This window comes from Carassius gibelio, chromosome A13 (genome assembly GCF_023724105.1).
Source record: "Carassius gibelio isolate Cgi1373 ecotype wild population from Czech Republic chromosome A13, carGib1.2-hapl.c, whole genome shotgun sequence".
Taxonomy (NCBI): Eukaryota; Metazoa; Chordata; class Actinopteri; order Cypriniformes; family Cyprinidae; genus Carassius; species Carassius gibelio.
This window is the reverse complement of record NC_068383.1, coordinates 352,533-372,013: the sequence shown is the minus strand read 5'-3', so window position 1 is coordinate 372,013 and position 19,481 is coordinate 352,533. Positions and strand designations below refer to the sequence as shown.

General features: G+C 37.2%; 1 protein-coding gene and 1 long non-coding RNA gene across 4 annotated transcripts in view; one reads left to right on the top strand and one right to left on the bottom strand.

Moving 5' to 3' along the window:
- Nucleotides 1-3,525, bottom strand: part of LOC128025823 (uncharacterized) — a 61,748-nt gene extending 58,223 nt beyond the window's left edge. For both annotated transcript variants that reach the window (XR_008186238.1, XR_008186237.1), the window contains exon 1: nucleotides 2,064-3,525. This is a non-coding gene — a long non-coding RNA (uncharacterized LOC128025823). The remainder of the gene's footprint in view (nucleotides 1-2,063) is intronic.
- tcf25 (transcription factor 25 (basic helix-loop-helix)) overlaps nucleotides 1-19,481 on the top strand; it is a 291,833-nt gene that overhangs the window by 75,094 nt on the left and 197,258 nt on the right. For both annotated transcript variants that reach the window (XM_052612323.1, XM_052612324.1), the window contains 2 exons: nucleotides 7,359-7,486; nucleotides 7,861-7,926. In XM_052612323.1, coding sequence (XP_052468283.1) covers nucleotides 7,359-7,486; nucleotides 7,861-7,926 — 194 coding nt within the window. The remainder of the gene's footprint in view (nucleotides 1-7,358; nucleotides 7,487-7,860; nucleotides 7,927-19,481) is intronic.

Here is a 19,481-nt window from a genome sequence, read left to right as displayed (position 1 = left end):
TTGAAAATAGCGAAAAAACTAAACCTTGCGATTTTTGAATTTTGGGGTTCATTCGACTTGGCATGAGCCAAGGATTCAGAGGAAAAAAGAATTTCCATTTTCTGGCTTACGGTTCAAAAGTTATTAGCATACAAACATTGAAAGTTTGGACAAGTGGTGGCGCTAGAGAGTAGGAGTTAGAGACTTCAAATTAGCTATAGTTAATGATGGGACTGTCCTCTATCAGTGTGCCAAATTATACAACTTTCCCGCAATCGGTTCTATGGGCTGCCATAGACTTGCGGCGGAAGAAGAAGAAGAAGCAGAATAATAATAACGCCAACGATTACAATAGGTGCCTACGCACCTTCGGTGCTTGGCCCCTAAATATAGCTGCAAGCAGCTATTACGGGGCCAAGCACTCCAACGGCAAATGTAGGAGCTAAGCATGGCATGGAGCATCACACCAAATGCATTAATGAGCAATAACAGCAATTTTAGGATGATTGTAATTGAAATGGCTAAAAAAATCATAAATACAACCTCTAGTAGCATGATTTACTGGCTTATCAAAATAGACCAATAGGTGGTGCTGTTATCAAGTCAATTTGGTGTACTCTGTGTGACTTTTCAATGACACAAACAAAGTTTGGTGTCAATATGCCAAAGCATTGCAGAGATACAGCCTCAAGTGTCATTTTGGCATTGTGCCTCAAATTCGTCGCTGTGGTATGCGAAAACGGTTTTGTCTATCGATACAAAATCCATAACATTTTGTCAGTACAGTCTACAGATCATCTGAGTCAATTTTGGTGAAAATCGGACTAACGGTTGATGAGGAGTTCGAAAAAGTAGGTTTTCAACATAAATCAAAATGGCGGACAGGAAGTTCGGCTTACTCTGGCATATATGGTATCTATGTTGTCGGCATAAGCCAGGGAATATTTTGAGGCCAGTTTCATTACAATAGGCTAATGCATTAAAAAGTTACTAGCATTTTTATAAGTGTAAATATTCATAGTTAATGAATGGTTCATTACTCTTGACCAATAGGTGGCGCTGTTACCAAATTTATGTGGCATGGTCAGTGTCAGGTGGCGATGACACATACAAAGTTTGGTGCAAAAATGTCAAAGCGTTGCAGAGATACAGCCTCAAATGCATTTTGGCACCCTTCCAGCAAATTCGTTGATGCGCTAAATCAGAACCGTTTTGTATATCGACACGAAATCCATAACTTTTTGCCAGCATGGTCTGAAGATGATTCACGTCAAATTTGGTGAAAATCGGACTAACGGTCTAGGAGGAGTTCGAAAAAGTAGGTTTTCAACATTAATCAAAATGGCGGACAGGAAGTATGGCCAATTTTGGCATAATTGGTATCTATGTTCTCGGAATGACCCAAAGAATACGGGGAGACCATTTGCATTTCAATTGTCTAATTTACTCAAAAGTTATTAGCATTTTTGTGATAATTCATTATAACTCTTGACCACAAGGTGGCGCTGCCACCAAGCTTTTTGAGTACCTTCAGGGCATGGAGCCGAATATTTTTGTAATTATTTGCGAAACGATACGATGCTGCGTTGAAAAAATACAGCATTTTAAAACATAATTCAAAATGGCCGACGCCTAAAATGGCTGACACGGGAAATTTGCATATCATACGACTCGACATGACTCACTGAATCTAAAGAGACCAGTTGTGTGATTTTTGGCCAAACCATTCAGAAGATATAAGCCAAAATATGCATTTTTCATATCTCCTGACCACTAGGTGGCGCTGTGTCGAAACACTGCAGGTAGTCTCAGGTCATGCTTATTATAACACACACCAAGTTTGGTCTCAATATGCCAAACCGTTGCTGAGATATAGCCTCAAGTGCATTTTTGCGTGCTTTTCGTCAAATTTGTTTACGTGTCATTCGACAATGGTTGGACGAATCAACTTGAATTCCATAACTTTTTGCCAGCATGGTCTGAAGATGATCTGAGCCAATTTTCGTGGCAATCGGACTAACCGTCTAGCACGAGTTCGAAAAAGTAGGTTTTTCGAAAAATTGAAAATAGCGAAAAAACTAAACCTTGCGATTTTTGAATTTTGGGGTTCTTTCGACTTGGCATGAGCCAAGGATTCAGAGGAAAAAAGAATTTCCATTTTCTGGCTTACGGTTCAAAAGTTATTAGCATACAAACATTGAAAGTTTGGACAAGTGGTGGCGCTAGAGAGTAGGAGTTAGAGACTTCAAATTAGCTATAGTTAATGTTGGGACTGTCCTCTATCAGTGTGCCAAATTATACAACTTTCCCGCAATCGGTTCTATGGGCTGCCATAGACTTGCGGCGGAAGAAGAAGAAGAAGAAGAAGAAGAAGAAGAAGCAGAATAATAATAACGCCAACGATTACAATAGGTGCCTACGCACCTTCGGTGCTTGGCCCCTAATAATAACGCCAACAAACACAATAGGTGCCTTCGCACCTTCGGTGCTTGGCCCCTAATAACGCCAACAAACACAATAGGTGCCTTCGCACCTTCAGTGCTTGGCCCCTAATAACGCCAACGGAAACAATAGGTGCCTACGCACCTTCGGTGCTTGGCCCCTAATAATAACGCCAACAAACACAATAGGTGCCTTCGCACCTTCGGTGCTTGGCCCCTAATAATAATAACGCCAACGAAAACAATAGGTGCCTACGCACCTTCGGTGCTTGGCCCCTAATAATAACGCCAACAAACACAATAGGTGCCTTCGCACCTTCGGTGCTTGGCCCCTAATAATAACGCCAACGAACACAATAGGTGCCTTCGCACCTTCGGTGCTTGGCCCCTAATAACGCCAACAGAAACAATAGGTGCCTCGCACCTTCGGTGCTTGGCCCCTAATAACGCCAACGAACACAATAGGTGCCTTCGCACCTTCGGTGCTTGGCCCCTAATAACGCCAACAGAAACAATAGGTGCCTCGCACCTTTGGTGCTTGGCCCCTAATAATAACGCCAACAAACACAATAGGTGCCTTCGCACCTTCGGTGCTTGGCCCCTAAAAATATACCTATTAGGCTATAGTATAGCCTAATGATTTACATAATAATAAACCTGGATTTATTTCATGTTCAAAGAAAAATTTGCCTATACTGCTTAAGAATGCCTTCTTTTCCTCAAACATTAAACAAACCAAAAAAATAATTTTTCCTCAATAACAAAATAGACCAATTTTAAATATTTAGCTAAATGAATAAATAAAAAATGAACGGAATTAAAAAACAATTTGTAGACTACGACTACTAATGGAGTCTGTGCAGGAATAGCATGTCGTTCATTGATGAGGGCTTCAGATTAATCCGTCTCTGCCCACTTATGCGACCGCAATTACTGAAAGCCCTCTCCAATGGTGCGCTGGGAGCTGGAATGCAAAGTAACCTAAATGGCGTGTTACTTTGCTTTATTTCGGAAACTCTTGACATCGCTTTTTCCACCACTGGATCTCTCGCTATTTCAGAATGGAATTACATGTCGCTGTCTATGGTTTCATCAGCATCCTCCCATTCCGCAAAGTCGATTTTATTTAATTTTAGTCTATTATAAATAAAGGTTTATCTGTTTTTAGTAATTTTATTTTGCTAGATATTTCCACTTTGCGGGAGTCCCGCAAATAACTTAATTTTCCCGCAACCCGCACACAATAATATCTTGTCGTCCGCATTCACCAATCAAATATTATCTTGCGACGCGCTCTGTTGCGCTGGGTCCCGCGGTACTCCTAGGTCTCTACTTGAGTGTTGAATGCACATGCACCAACGCCTAGAAAAAATAGGCCCTTTTTGGTCTTAATCTGGCCCTGAAGGCGGTGCATTGCCATTGAGACTTGACTTGGTTCACAGCTGAGCGGACATTTCACTCGCTGCCTTCAGCATCACATTTGCGTATGCTGTACCGCTGGAATTTGTGATTTGGTTGACAGCAAATTTCAAATATTAAAAGGAATGATAAAATAACGTTATTAACCGGTTAATGTGCATTTCAAATTTTGGATTCTGTTCGGAACTAAAAAAATTCATTTAGTTTCTGTTTCTTGGTTCTGTTCCTGTCAAAATATCGTTTGTTTCCGGTTTTCATTTTCGTTCATTGAACCGGTTCAGAGCCCTGGTCTGGACTGCTGAGCGAATCATCAGTACAACCCTCCCTTCTATTCAAGAACTGTACTTATCCAGAGTGAGCAAAAGGGCTGGCAAAATCACTCTGGACCCCTCACATCCAGCACACTCCCTCTTTGAACTGTTGCCATCTGGTCGACGCTACAGAGCACTGAGCACAAGAACGACCAGGCACAGGAATAGTTTCTTCCCTCAGGCAATCCATCTAATGAACAATTGATGATAACTGTGGAACATGCTACACTTTATATTTATATACACATAAACGTATTAATCTAACACACATACTTAGTGTACACTTAATTTTTGCACATAAATATACCTGTACATACATAACTGCTTTTTGTAATATACCTGCCTACAATTGTCAGTTTGTATATTGTCATTCCTTACCTACTTATTTGTATTATTTTTTTTTTAATTCTTTTATTATGTGTTTTATGTTCTGTCGCTGTGATTCTGTTGTACTGCGGAGCTTTTATCAATACAAATTCCTTGTATGTGTAAACATACCTGGCAATAAAGCTCATTCTGATTCTGACATATTGAAGAAGCACAAATCGGATTTAAAAAGATCAGCTTCCATGTGGTTTGTGCTGTTCACACTGTCATGAAAAAAACAGATCTGAATAGCATGTGAAAATTTTTTTTTGCCTACATTTGCCAGCAGTGTGAAAGTAGCTGTAATAGCTCTTTGGCACTAAGATGTTACCTACAGCAGCTACAGAAAGAAAATATTAATGGCAGACTGCAACTTCTCAGGGCTTTTGACATGCTAATAGGGCATAGAGCATCATAAATAGGCTGGACTTTCACGGAGTATGACATCATAGTCTGGAACCGCTTGTGTGGGGAGACTGTTTATGATTCTTTGGAATTATAAAACAATGAGTGAGTGGATTTTTACCATTGTAGGCTGGTTGTTTGAACAGCACTGTGTCTTTGGCCCCACGAAAACCTTTGGCCAAAGTGGGCCAGCTGGGGCGAGAGGAGTGGTTATGAACAAAGGCGGAGTTTCTCCGAGTCTAGAGAGCATCAGCCGCGGATCATTACAGAAAGATAAACGCTTTAACACCAGTATTAAAGACTTTTTAAAATAAGTTGCGCTCAAAACTCACTCTTAGTCAGCAGCGAGTGTTTGAAATAACTTGATCCGATGTGGATTATAATCACCACATGGCAGAAATATTTAAAAGTAATGTAAAAGACTATGCACGCAAAACATTAACGTTACCATAGTAAACATGGTAAATGCAACCACTTGGAGAAATCAGACGTCAACCTCTTATTCTTTATCACAATTATGTTTTTATTTAGTAACATTTTATCTGTCATAAGTCTCATCCCAAGAGTTTAGCTCCATGTTGCCTATCATAAAAATGTAGTTTTTTTTGTTTTGTTCGGAGCTTTAATAGTAATAGAGATATTATCATTCTTTCTAGATGTGACGTACAGGCTACAAATAAACAGAAACAGACTCGACTGAATAAGCAGGCTATTTTCATAAGCGTTTAAAATACATAAAATAGAAATACATTTATTTCTGTGCAATTTAATTTTGGGTACTGATAAATTAATTAATTGTGATCAATGCATCACTTATTCTATAGTAAAACATTGATGCTTTTGAATTAGAATATTTAACAAAGCATGCAAACAAATGGCCATTTTTATCATGTTCGTTTTGTGATCACCCTATTTCCAGTGACTTATTTCCTAGTTTTCTGATAACTTCTCTTTGTTGGTGAAATGATGGGGTTTCATGACGTTGTTCCTGAGAGGCGTTTAAAGGTCGTGTTTTAGTGAAGTGCAGCAGAGCTTCAGGCTCGACTGTGGAAACCCTGCGCTATTCTGGCCTCAGCGCTACTGGCCCGAGGCTTTTAGCCCCGCCTGGCCCGTTTTAAGCCCTGGCTCCCACCGGCCCGACAGTGGAAATGCGGCTAATGAAATCTGCTTTGTGATCTGACTGTGGTTCGGCACACTGCATTGAGTGGCTATGTTTAGTTCTTAATTATAGTGTCTGTTCTTTTACTGAACTAAATAATAATTTTTATTACTATGAAAAATCTGAACGAAGTTGGGGGGGTCGGTATAGGCAAGTGACGTAACAGACTGTGCTAACGGTGATACCGTTGTTAAGCCGCAACACTATCACAGCAAGCCTAATTCTAAGCTCCGCTACATCATAGAAACTGGGAATCACTAGTACCAATTTTTCTGCAATCTATCTAGGCTTACAGTGCTTTTTGGTAATGTAGCCTTGATCCTTTTAATTCATTGCAGCAGTGTTGCAAAAGTGCCCATATTTATTAATTCATGCAGTGTTCCAAAAGTGCCAATATCTATTATAACGGTAGGTCTGTTTATCATGTGCCTAATGTGTCTAAAGCCGAGTTCAGAATGCACGATTTTAGCCCAGTTTTTGGCTCCCCGAAAGGTTTTGAGAACTCGCCGACAAATGCCCGAAATCGCAGGCAAATTTGTGTTCGTTCACGCAAGTGACAATCACGCAGTGTGAATGAGCATAGACGCGATCTGAGAGAATTGCCGATGAGTCGCTGACGCCCGTGAGATATTTGGCATGCTAAATATCTGGACCTGTCTGCGATTAAAAAATCATGCTGTCTGAAAAGTGTTCTGACAGAAAACTACATTGGCGATGACCAACAGCCAATGAGAGAGCAAGATACAGAGCAGCGGGGAGCTCGGGGAGGAGTTACAGACCACAATATCGGCAAGCATGGCTTAATTTCTGAAAAAGGCTTTTTTTCTCTACCTATTTGGAATGGAAGATAAATTAGTATAAATTTAGCAGGAGCACCCGTGTCTGTTTGACGTTTCATCTGAGCTATCGTAGTCTCACGTGAAAACTCCAGTCTTGCACATGTGATATTGCGTTGTTTCCTTGTCACATCTCGTGGGTGTTTGGTTGTGAAACGTAGTTTGCGTGCCAGACAGAGTTGTCGACAATTCTTCATATTGTAAAGACATGCAGTGTGAGACCTTCTGTCGACGATCCATTGTGCATTGTGAACACAGCAGTGACTGAATGCAGTTTGAGACCTTCTGTCGCCGATCCATCGTGCATTGTGAACACAGCAGTGACTGAATGCTGGCTAAGATAGTCATGCAGTGTGAAAAGAACAGTGACCCAAATACTTTGAAAATTGTGCAGTCTGAACTCGGCTTAAAACTCTCTTACCATGGTGTTTGTGATTTTTAGGATGATTTGAGTGTGGGAGATGATATTGATGCTTTCTTGGAGACCCTGGAGAAGAAAAAAAGCATATCATACCAGAGCTTAGACAACAGTGCCTCTGAAAACAGACCTGTACTGTACGTGGAACACAGGTGAGGAGCATGCATGATATATTTCTGTGCCATTCAAATGTAAAGGACAAACATTGCTAAAACTTTTATTTACTATTAATTATTTACTTATTAGCATGCATATTAATAGCAAATTGGCTATTTATTAGTACACACAAAGCACATTTTAATGACTTATTTTGCTTGACCTTATTCTGAATCCTTTATGACTACCACATACCTAACTACAGTACTGCAACTACAGTACTGCAACAACTACCTTACTAACAATGAGCAGCAAATCAAGAGTTTATTGAGAGAAAACTCTTAGTTAATAGTGATTTTGTGTTCTCTAATCTAAAGTGTTGCCCAAATATTTAATCTTAAATGATCTAAATTTCTTCTGGGTCATAAAGGAATCTGAATCCAGAGACGGAGTTGAAGAGGTATTTTGGCGTTCGGGCTGTTCTGGGAGACCAGAGGTAATTTCATAGTATTATTTTGAGTTTTATGGTTTTTACTTTCAGGTAGTTTTCCTTAACCTGTTAACTGTCACTCACGTTTTTGAAGATAGACATGAATGTGCATGATACAAACCTAAATTTTTATAATTCATGACTGAAAACATTTTGTAACATGATTTTGATGTACCATTTACATGGTAATGCAATGTCTGATTTTAAAAGGGGTTTTGAAGGATGAATTTTGAGATTTTATGTTTTCAAGTGATATATAACTTCTGATGATTTCTAAAAAGTGATAGGGAAAAAGGCAACGAGGAAGTCTTTTTTTTAAACAAAGGTAAAAGCTCCTTTTGTAATGTAGATTTCTGAGGGTGTACTCTTGTCATAAATTCATCTATTACTTTTCCTACATAATTTTTAACAAAAAATATTGGTATAATATATATTTTGGAGTCTTAGACCTTTCCAACGATATATAGTTTGTCAAGATTAGATTTGATTTGATTGTAATATAGTATAGTCAACGTAGGTGTCCCGTATACGGGACGGGGTGACATTTAACAGGTTAAAGGGGTCATATATTGCATATATAACATTTTTCCTTTCTCTTTGGAGTGTTACAAGCTCTTGGTACAAGAAATTTTTTTTTTGTAAATTTTCAAAGACTAAAGTCTTAAATCCAAAGAAGTATTCTTTATCAAAGTTAAGGGCCCTGGTATACTTCTAACGAAATCGAAAAAAGAACTGAATTTCGAACAAAATCAGGCGGCAGTTCGAAACAGCTCATCAAAGCAAACTATCTGGGGAAGTTCGCTTTGGCTCCTAAACACCTTTGCGTTTCCATTGGTCCGTGGCGGAAACTCCACCTTCTTTGACTCGCAATTTTTTTTTTTTTTGCCTCTGTTCGTTCCGAGTGTGGAAAAATATCCAAAAATATACTAGGAAAAAAATTATAAGAATGAAAATAAATAATCTTAAGGGGAACAATAATGAATATAGCTGCAAGCAGCGATGGCGGGCTCAAGCCATCAGTGCAAATGCCACCCCGGTGGCCTCAGGTAAATTGTGCCCAGCGGTCACATGCATTTACAATAACCCTCTGGCAGTCAGGTTTTAAGGGATATGGCAGTTAAAGGGTTTATCCGAATAATCTAGTTTTTGAAATCACATACACAGAACAATATATACAACTTTAGTAAAACTTTACAATAAGATTTCATTTAAACAAAAATTTATACATTTTTAAACATTAAAACATTTTTTTTGTGATTTTCTTTTTTTCCAAGCACATTTTACCAATTCCAAACCATATCAATCTTAATAACTACCATTCTTTTTTTATTTAATCATTTATGAGTTATATATAATTGTCCATGAAAGCTGGAAGAGAAAAACTCCTTATTCAGGTGTGCAGAATTATTAGGGATGTTTTCTTTTACAGATGAAATGAGCCAAAAAATAGTTTTAACTCAAATTGAAAAGTCAAAAATTATTGAATCCCCATGAGAAATATCAAAACTTAATTGCAAAGTTAAGACATGACCATTGGACAAAAAATGCTGACTGGGTCACAGGGTCAGAAAAGAAGAAGAAAAAGAAAAAAAAAATAGGTGGAGAAGAAATGACAAAAGAATTGCAAAAGAATTAAGAAAGAATGTGAAGATACATTTTTAGTCTATTCTGCAAGACAGACTTTTCAGGATAGGAGATGGAATAAAAATAAGCTCCTAAATCTAATTCCATATTCTGGAAGATATATTCCTCAAAGCATCGTACAAGAGGAGGTCGTTCTGGTCCCACAAGAGTCACTCAAAACCTTCATAAAATTCATAAAGCCTATATATAAAGTCTTAATATATAGTATTTCACAATACTTCATGCTATTCTAATTAAAGGTACAGATTATATGACCTAACACTTTTTTTTCTGACCCTTATATCCCAATAAGTATTTTGCTGTCCAGTGGTCATTTCTTAAATTTACAATTACTGTACTGCTCTAATTTTGAATATTTCTCATGGGGATCAAATAATTTTGGATTTATCAGTCTGAGTTAAACCTCTTTTTTTGGCTCATTTTATCAGTAAAGGAAAAATGCCTAATAATTATTCACACCTGAATATAAGGAGGCTTTTGTTTCCTCTTACAGCCTTCATGGTCAACTACGTATATATCACACTCGTTGCCTTCTCTAGTGCAGCTCAACCAAAGTCTCATCCCATTCGTCCATATTTGTGATATCACAAATCCCGGAAAATATTTGGTGTAGTCCAAACAAGTTGTTCATTATAGTTTTTAAAAAGTGTTTTTTGTTCAATAAAATATTTCCTTTTGAATTGGACTTTGAGTTTTGTAACTTTGCAGAACTTTGAGGAAACGGCAACATTACAGACTAACTAAAGTTGAAAAAGTGAAAAAGCATAATGGCCCTCCTTTAATAGGCATTATTAAGCAGTTCATAAATACAGCTATAAACATTTTGTTCTTGAGCATATCTATAAAGTTCAGTCACTGTATTTGGATCAATTTGTCATTTATAAATTACGTTATTTACAAACCAGTTATTAAGGAGTTATCAGTGGTTCATGAGATCATTAAGAAAGTGAAATTAAATGATTAATAAACTATTTTAGTGTAAATATAAAAATCGTATTATTTAAACACACAATAATAGTTGGTCAGTGTTAATAACTGCTTTATTAACATATATTCATGCTGTAATTCATAATAGTCAGGTTTTTATAAAACATTTAGTAATTGCCAGCTATCTATTTTTGTGAGCTCATCTAAAGTGAGGACTATTTATACATTTAAAGCATTCACAAAGGAGATTTAAAGGAACATTCATTTACCAAACTAAAAAGTTAAACACAACACATAGGGATACAGAACACAGAATTTTTTTCCAAGATGGAAAAAAATGAAACCGTACAGCTCTACACTTTATAAAATGTGTGTGTGTGTGTGTATATATATATATATATGTATGTATATGTATATGTATACAGAACTGCCAACATGTACGCATTTTTCGTACTCTGCACGCATTTTGACCCAAAAGTACGCTTGTATGATTCGCTGCCCTCTAGGTACGCATTTTGTTGCGTCTCGCATTTCGCCGATTTCAGTTTCTATGCAATCTATGACGCTGATTCTGCTGCTGATCCACAGCGTGTAAGTGGAGTGAAAAGCTTTCGGCCAATCAGAGCGGTGCATGTTAACCCACCGCCCACCTGCCCCTCCTATCCACAAGCTTAGTTGGCAGTTAGAAAAGTGGTGGAATGGCTTGAAATCTAGAAGGTTTTAGACAGGCCAGGTGCTGATTAACGTAAGATAAAGGTAACAGTTAGGCTATGTTTAGCCTAATTGAATTTATGGACATTAAAAATTACCTTGACATGACATCATAACAAGCAGTCTAGCTGTAACGAGCTCAGTTCAGTTCACGCGTTCATGTAGGCTAACATGTAAGGGTGGCCCTGCCAATAACGCACCTAAAAGCTGTCACAAAGAACCGGCAAAAGTAATGATTATGAATATTTTATATTTTATGAATATAATTATTAATAAACAAGTGTTTTCTGTATCAATGTCATGTCGACTGCAAAGATAAAGTTGACGATGCTGTCTCGTGATCTTCGCAGTATTGAACGTGCCAGAGAAATGCACATTTCATACGGATTAACGTTACATAAACAGAGAGCAGTCGGTTTTCCTTCGTTTTGAAGTGTTTTGTTCAACCCTCTTGAGTCTGTTAACGCGTATACGCGTTATGAATCATTTTCTCCTGATAACCCCGAAAAGAACTTAAATTACGCTTTCAGTTTTGATCGTACAGATAAGAGCAAAATTGAATCTGTAAAGGGTCTACTTTTATTTGTATACAGACATAATAACAACAAAACTTTGTGCACATAAAATAAAGATAACAAACAAGGTGTGCTGTCTGCAGCCTTTGTCTGCTGTGATATTCATTTACAAACACGTCATCAAAATGAACTGTAACTCAGTGAATACTCAATGAAGAGACATGAGAGATATATCTATAGAAAGATTGACATGTCTACTTTTAAACTAAACAAGTGCCGCCGAAAACAATTATTCTGTGATAAAGTAATCCATATGAAAACAACGCGATGTCTTGTCCATTTTTCACATCTCCCTTCATTATCTTCTAATTCGACCACGCCCCCGCGCTGAACGCTCTATTCAGATTCTAATGTTAAATAAAGTTTTTATTTTTATTTAACTGTTTGCTTCGCGATGAGAGGAATAAGATATAAGTCACCCCAAAATGTGGTGTGGTTGAGTATTTGAGATTTGGATTTCCTCAGAAAAAAAGAATGAAGCACTTTATTCAGCAGAGATAATAAACATGAGTAAGTCTCTTATTATTTATTTATATACTTGTACTAGTTTTCATATAACGTAAAAACATTTTACTAGTTAGACTTTTTCCAAACTATAATTCCTGACTAAATGTATAATCAAGTGAAACATTATGAAGTTTCAATAACAATAGGCAATACTATACCATTCAAAAGCTTGATGTTAATAATATAAATGTAACATTAAATGTAACTAACAAATGTAACAAACAATGCTGTTCTTTCAATTAATTCCCCCGAAAAAACCTGAAAAAAATATTCTCAGCTCTTTTCAACATTAATAATAATCTATTAATATGAGCACAGAGATGTTTAGTTCTCTGGTGAAAAGAAAAGTCACGATTGCCTCCAAAGGCAGCATTTGTTACAAAGAGACTTTCACTGATGCACTACTTAAAAAAGCCAAATCTGCAACCTTTAACAAGTTAAACAATGCAAAAGTTTAAACACTTTGCATGGAAAATTATAAAAAAAAATGTTGTTTGTTTTTAGCAAACTGATTTTGATATTGATAACTGCTGGTTTTGCACATTTATTTAATGTTTTGATTTATTTATTTAGAAAGAATATCCTCAGTTTACTTTTATTTCTGACAAGATTTTCAGGTGGAAGAAGTTTCCATGGGCTATGCCTCCAGTACAAAATGTTCGGAGTGATTGCAGAAATTGTATAACATTTATGGTCTACTTGTATATGTTATGGAGTAACTAATAAATCTTAATTGGTGAAAGGATATTATGTGTATAATATATATTATAGTGTTAGGTATCTCATAGGTTTCTCACAGATGCGTGTGCAACAGTGGAGCATACATTGGCGGTGGGCTGTAAGGTTCGCGTGTGTGTATGTGGGGGGGGGGGGGGTGTAGTACTCATAAAAGTTCTTCAAGGTTGGCAGGTATGTATATGTGTATGTATATATATATATATATATGTGTGTATATGTATATATGTGTGTATATATATATATATATATATATATATATATATATATATATATATATATATATATATATATATATATATATATATATATGTATGTGTGTGTGTGTGTGTGTGTGTGTGTGTATATATACATATATATATATATATATATATATATATATATATATATATATATATACATACCTGCCAACCTTGAAGAAATTTTATGGGTACTACTATACTACTACGACTACTACTTCTGGAAAAAAGTGTGAGATGGTAGTCTGTAATGCGGATCGAGGGTTTTTATAAGATGACAAAAGCCCGCATCTCCAATCACCGAAAACGGCTGCAAATCTTTCGCAATGAACACCCCCACTTCCTTTATTTTTATGTGTCTCTCGGAACCAGTTGGGTATGTATGCTGGAAGGATTCAGCGAGGGACTGTTGTTTTTTGGAGGACTCTGCTATCCTGCCTTCAGACAGTGATATTGCTGGGTGATGGCGCCGCAGATGTGCAGTCATGTTGGAAGTGTTACCGTTTGAGTAGGCTACACGTGTAAAACAATGCTTGCAGACAGTAAATTTTTTGTTTATCGTTTTTTTTCTTCCACAGCGTTATAGTCGATGGCAAAACCGAAATGTCTCCATACTACGGATTTGAAAGATGCCGGCGCTTCCTCATACTGTAGCCTCACTTCACCGCCGATCGCAATGTTAAAGTGTGGATTGGAATAATGGTTCAGCGTCCCCTAAATATTTACTCGCGGGGAGGAGTTTCCTCCTCTCAGCTCGTAGACCAGGCACACACAAACCGTAAATTTGGAGAGAGAAAAAACACACTTAAATTATTTAAACATAAAAAACGGGGGAAAAAAACACAATTCACAATGTAGTACCGAACGGTTAATATTTGTCCCATGCAGATCGCTGTATAGCAGAGCGCCACAACCAACCTTTTCCATCATCTTCGTACAATTCACAAAACACAGTTCGAAGAGTACAAAAGGCTTCATGCTGAACAAAACAGCACTGCTGCTACAAAAACGGTACAAAAGAAAAAAAAAAAAGAACAGACACAACAGAACTTGGCAGAAACATTCACAAAGAAAACTCCATATGACACAAAAAGCGAAAAGTGGAAAACGATTACAAACTCTGTTACAAGTTTTATTGCAAGGTCTATGTTGCCAATTCAATCAGTCGAGAAGGATGGGTTTCAAGAAATGTTACAGACTTTAGATCCCAGATATAATCTGCCTTGAAGGAGATATTTCAGTGAAATAGCTCTACCAAAACCGTTCAAGACAAACAGTGTCCAATAAATTGCAGAAGGTCACCTATTATGCCACGACCTCCGATCTGTGGTCCAGCAGAACCCCGGAGTCATACTGCAGAGCAGTGTATGTTATTTATTGTTCCTTTTTGTCTTTTTTTTTATCCTCATCTTTTATATTAATATAATTTATTAATGTACAAAAATGTTATAGTGTTGTGTTCTAATGTTTACCTCTTTTTTTCTTTTAAAGAGGTGGTCACGTTGTTAGTCTATTACTAATAGAGTACTGTTTGCAAAGCACAAAGTTAATTTATTACGTACTTATATTGTACTAAATAAATATTTAGTACAGTAACTTGTTGGTTCATGTTTAAATCAATAATGTCTCATATCTTTATGTACTAGTAATTCCATACAATAATAGGTAAAATGCAGCAATATAATACACCAACTGGACCTTCTTTGCCAATTTGCACACACATATTTAAAGGATTGCACAATTATCGTCTGAATATTAATATATCGAAATATTGAAAAAAATATAGAGATGTACATTTTTGTCAATATCAGCATAAAAAAGTTCTGCAAAGTTACAAAGCTCAAAGTCCAATTAAAAAGGAAATGTTTTATTTAACAAAAAATTCTTTTTAAACTATAATGAACACCTTGTATGGACTACAACAAATATTTTCCGGGATTTGTGATATAACAAATATGGACGAATGGGATGAGACTTTGGTTGAGCTGAACTAGAGACGGCAACGAGTGTGATTATATATACGTAGTTGACCATGAAGGCTGAAAGAGGAAAAAAAAGAAACCTCCTTATATTCAGGTATGAAGAATTATTAGGCGTTTTTTTTCTTTACTGATAAAATGAGCTAAAAAAAAGAGGTTTAACTCAGACTGAAAAATCCTAAATTATTAGATCCCCAAGAGAACTATTCAAAATTAGAGCAGTACAGTAATTGCAAATTTAAGACATGACCACTGGACAGCAAAATGCTTACTGGGATCTAAGGGTCAGAAAAAAAAAAAAAAGGTGGAGAAGAATATAAACATGTTAACTGGAAAAGAATTAAAGTGAAGAATTAGGTGTGAAACTGCCAAGGAGCATTTGGTGTACAGTGCCACCAATTTCCAGAACTGCAACTTTCCTGGAGTCTCCAAAATTACAAGGTGTCAGGTTCTGAGAGACTTAAAAGATCCCAAAAAATGACTTAATTAGAATAGCATGAAGTATTGTGAAATACTATATGTTGAGACTTTATATGTAGGCTTTGTGAACAGATTGAGTGACTCCTGAAAGACCAGCACCACCTCCTCTTGTACTTGTAAGAATCTGGCATTAAGATTTAGGAGCTAATTTTTATTCCATCTCCTATCCTGAATAGTCTGTCTTGCAGAATTGACAAAAAATGTATCTTCACATTAATTCTTAATTCTTTTACAATTCTTTTTGTAATTTCCTCACCTGTTTTTTTTTTTTTTTTTTTTTTTTGACCCAGTGACCCAGTCAGCATTTTTTTTGTCCAATGGTCAAGTCTTAACCATGCAATTTCTGTATTACATTTGTTTTTGATATTTCTCATGGGGGATTTCATAATTTTCAACTTTTCAGTTTGAGTTCAAACTCTTTTGGCTTATTTCATCTGTAAAGAAAACATCCCTAATAATTCTGCACACCTGAATATAAGGAGTTTTTCTCTTCCAGCTTTCATGGACAATTATATATCACTCATAAATGATTAAATAAAAAATAATGGTAGTTAAGATTGATATGGTTTGGAATTGGTAAAATGTGCTTGGAAAAAAAATCACAATAAATCAATGTTTTAATGTTTAACTTTGGAATATTAACTGACATGAATGAATGCTATATAATTATTGTTCATGTTAACATTAGTTAATGTTTATAAATGCAATCTTATTGTAAAGTGTTACTTAAGTTATATATATTGTTCTGTGAATGTGACTTCAACGTCTAGATGATTCGGATTAACCCTTTAACTGCTGTATCCCTTAACCTGACTGCCAGAGGATTATTGTAAATGAATGTGCCCGCTAGGCACAGTTTACCAGATGCCACCGGGATGGCATTTGCACTGATGGCTTGAGCCCACCATCGCTGCTTGCAGCTATATTTTATAATGTTTTTTCTTGTAGAAAATAAATGTTTATTCTTTAAGAATTTTTTTTTAAGAATTTGAGTCTTTTGGGGGGGGGCTTAAAGGGTTGGTTCACCCAAAAATGAAAATTATGTCATTAATAACTCACCCTCATGTCGTTCCAAACCTGTAAGACCTCCATTTATCTTCGGAACACAGTTAAGATATTTTAGATTTAGTCCGAGAGCTCTCAGTCCCTCCATTGAAACTGTGTGTACGGTATACTGTCCATGTCCAAAAAGGTAAGAAAAACATCATCAAAGTAGGGTAGGGTAGTTTTGTCATGCCCCTTACATTTGTGCTTTTTTCAGTTTCTTATAAACATCTAAATGGCTAAAGTCTAATCTCACTGTAATCAGCCCAAACTGGGCTATAATAATATTTGAGCAGCATGTATGTACATAATTGTGTTTTTGAGAAAAAAAGTTATGCGTGGTTAGTAACAAACTAAAAATGTTAAATCACTTGAATAAGGCCATAAAACACATACAGAACATTGGTTCCCGGGACTTTTGAGAACTGGAGCTTATAGCATAGAATTTTTCTTTCTAAATTATGAGAAAATCATCGTTTACTCACTCACAGAAAACAATATATTGTTTTCAAACAATATATATCTCCTTGGACAGTGCAATTATTAAAGAAAACAATGAAAATATACATAAATATAGCTATGTAAGTCAAGTCACTTTTATTGTCACATCACCACAGCACATGTGCCTTGGTGAGTGAAATTCTTGGGAGCTTGCTCCAGAAATTGCAGAACAGTTAACATATAACCAACAGACTTCAACAGGTGAAAGTGTGCAATATGCACATACATATGGTCAGTACATACAGTGTACTATTAGACAAACTTAGTTAACACTACACATTATACACAATATGTACATACATACAGTAAGCACTACAGATTAAACACTATACACGAAATGTACACTAAACACTACACTGTACAATGAACTATACAGTCTACACTGCACACAGAATCTACTGGCCTAGTTTCACCATTTGAGGTCTGCCGGTGAGGAAATCAAGAATCCAGTTGCAGACGGATGAATTCAGGCCGAGGCCTGTGAGTTTAGAAGCTAGCTTTATGGGGACTATAGTATTAAAAGCTGAGCTATAGTTGATAAATAGCAGCTTTACATAGTTCCTGTTATTGCTGTCAATGTGTGTGAGAGAAGAGTGCAGGATGTGAGAGATGGCATCATCAGTGGATCTGTTTGGGCGATAGGCAGAACTGAAGAGGGTCTAAAGTATCCGGGATGGAGGAGCAGATGACATTTTTAACCAGTCTCAAAGACCTTCATGACTATTGATGTGAGGGTAACTGGACGATAGTCATTCAGACAAGAGGGTTTATTGTTCTTAGGCACAGGGATGATGACAGATTTTTTTAATGAGGTGGGAGCCACCGATGTAGCAAGAGACTCCTTAAAAATGGATGTAAACAAACCACCGAGCTGATCAGTGCAGGACCGCAGAACACGGCCAGAAATCCCATCAGGTCCAGCTGCTTTCCTTACATTCACTCGCTTTAGTGCCCTCCGATACTCGACCTCTTACACGATGATCACATGATGATCGCTGCTCTGACTGCTGCTTACTGACGCACTGATCGACAGACTCGCGCTGCTTAGATTGCTTTCAAAGTGGCCATAGAAAGTGTTTAGCTTGTCAGCCAGTGACGGATCTGCTCTCACCTCTGCAGAGGCACAGATGGTCCTTAGTCCTTGCCACATGCGTCTGGAGTTATTTAGCTGGAAATGTGACTCTATGCGTTCCCTGTATCTGTGTTTGGAGGGTCTTACTGCACGTCGGAGAGCATAGTACGATGCTTTGTACTCGTTCATGTTTCCCGACAGAAGACCGGCGTTGTAAGCAGCAGTGCATTTTTTTTTTTGCTGCTGCACGGATTGATCTGTCCACCCACGGTTTCTGATTTGAGAAGGTCCTTATAGTTATTGTATCCGTAGCTTGTTTGTCTAGCATGTTTACAAAGCTTAATGCTACATCCGTGAACTAGCTGACGTCAGATGAACTTGCACGAAACATGTCCCAGTCTACGTCTGTAAGAGCCGCCTGTAGCATGGCTTCTTATTGAGCGGACCATTGTGTCACCACCCTCTGCACCGAGGGATCTTGAACGAGCCTTTGTTTATATTCCGGTGTGAGGAAAATGGCGGCATGGTCCGATTTGGTAGGCATTCTTAAACTGAGTGTAGCAATGATCCAGTGTATTCTGTCCTCTGGTTGGACAGGATACATGTTGATAAAAAAATTAGGCATAACTTGCCTGAGTTTGGCTTTATTGAAGTCCCCAGACATGATAATAGCAGCGTCAGGATGTTTGTTGATGTTGCCCCTGAGCCCATCCTGAAGCTCAGACAAAGCCAAACCGGTGTCTACTTGTGGTGGGATGTAAACAGCAGTTATTATGATCGATGAAAACTCCCGGGGCAGATAGAATGGGCAGCAAATAATGGATAAATGTTCCAGATGAGCAGAGCAGGAGCGCGAAAGAGTGGAGAGATTTCTGGGGTCAGAGTGAAGATATTTTTTATGTATTCATGTGGGCAGAGGTTAGTCAAAAAATTGTTTTAGTGACGTCATTACTGCAGGAACTAGAGGGATGTAGTCCAAACGGGTCATTTTTTGTAGGCGAATTCTGTTAAATAAAATATCTCGCTTGGCATTGAACTTTGAGCTTTAGAATTTTACAGATATTATTTATACTCTAAAAACAACATTAAACACTAACTTAAGTTTAAAACATGGGATCACGAAGAACAGGACCTGTAAATTGTGAAC